Source organism: Orycteropus afer, unplaced genomic scaffold (genome assembly GCF_000298275.1).
Source record: "Orycteropus afer afer isolate SDZICR_OR568_19922 unplaced genomic scaffold, OryAfe1.0 scaffold00174, whole genome shotgun sequence".
In the NCBI taxonomy this organism is placed as follows: domain Eukaryota; kingdom Metazoa; phylum Chordata; class Mammalia; order Tubulidentata; family Orycteropodidae; genus Orycteropus; species Orycteropus afer.
The window spans coordinates 6,224,167-6,224,842 of NW_006921761.1; the positions used below are offsets into that span (position 1 = coordinate 6,224,167).

Genomic DNA, 676 nt, shown 5'->3' on the forward strand with positions numbered 1-676 from the left:
AGACCGGAGGACTGCTGCGGCTGCGGCGGGGGAAACCCTGTTTTATCCGCCACAGGAGCACTGGCAGGGCGGCAATTTCCTCATTAGGCCCGACGGTTTATAGCTCCTCTGTGGTTGCTGGGAGGAAGGACCTCTCAGCCGCGGGAGGCAGGGCGAGCGCAACACGCCGCAGCGGACGCGGACGCGCGCGCCGGACCGATCGTGGCGGGCGCGGGGCTCCTGGTCAGGCCGGCGAGCCGGCGCGCACCGAGGTAGTTGGCGGGAAGGTCGGGCAGAGGTGACGCGGGCGCCGGGCGCAGGCTCTGAGGCGCGGAGGCCGGGCCGGGCATCACCGGCCGTCGGCCGCGTACTTGGCCTTGGCGATGAGGTACAGCACGATGTCCTGGTGGCCGCCGAACGCGGCGATGTGCAGCGCGCTCCAGCCGTCGCGGTTGGCCAGGCGGATGTCGGCGCCGAACTTGACCAGCAGCTTCACCAGCTCCAGATTGCCGTCGATGACCGACTGGTGCAGCGCCGTCTGGCCCTCGGGCCCGAACGAGTTCACGTTGAACTCGCAGTTCGTCATGTTCTGCAGCAGCGACTGCAGCTCTTGGGTGTTGCCCTTGCGCACAGCCTCCTGGAAGATGCGCTGTGTCTGAGGCGCCGAGCAGGTGGACAGCTCGGCCTGGCTCATGCT

General features: G+C 68.8%; 1 protein-coding gene across 1 annotated transcript; it reads right to left on the bottom strand.

The window, feature by feature from the left end:
* Positions 1–328: 328 nt before the first annotated feature.
* LOC103202151 (NOTCH regulated ankyrin repeat protein) lies at positions 329–673 on the bottom strand. Its single transcript, XM_007946977.1, has one exon. It carries the CDS (start codon positions 671–673, stop codon positions 329–331), a length of 345 nt encoding a protein of 114 aa, XP_007945168.1.
* Between the last annotated feature and the right edge of the window lie 3 nt (positions 674–676).

Bases quoted from the DNA above. Each gene is read 5' to 3' on its own strand.
- LOC103202151 (XM_007946977.1), bottom strand. From the start codon at position 673: ATGAGCCAGGCCGAGCTGTCCACCTGCTCGGCGCCTCAGACACAGCGC.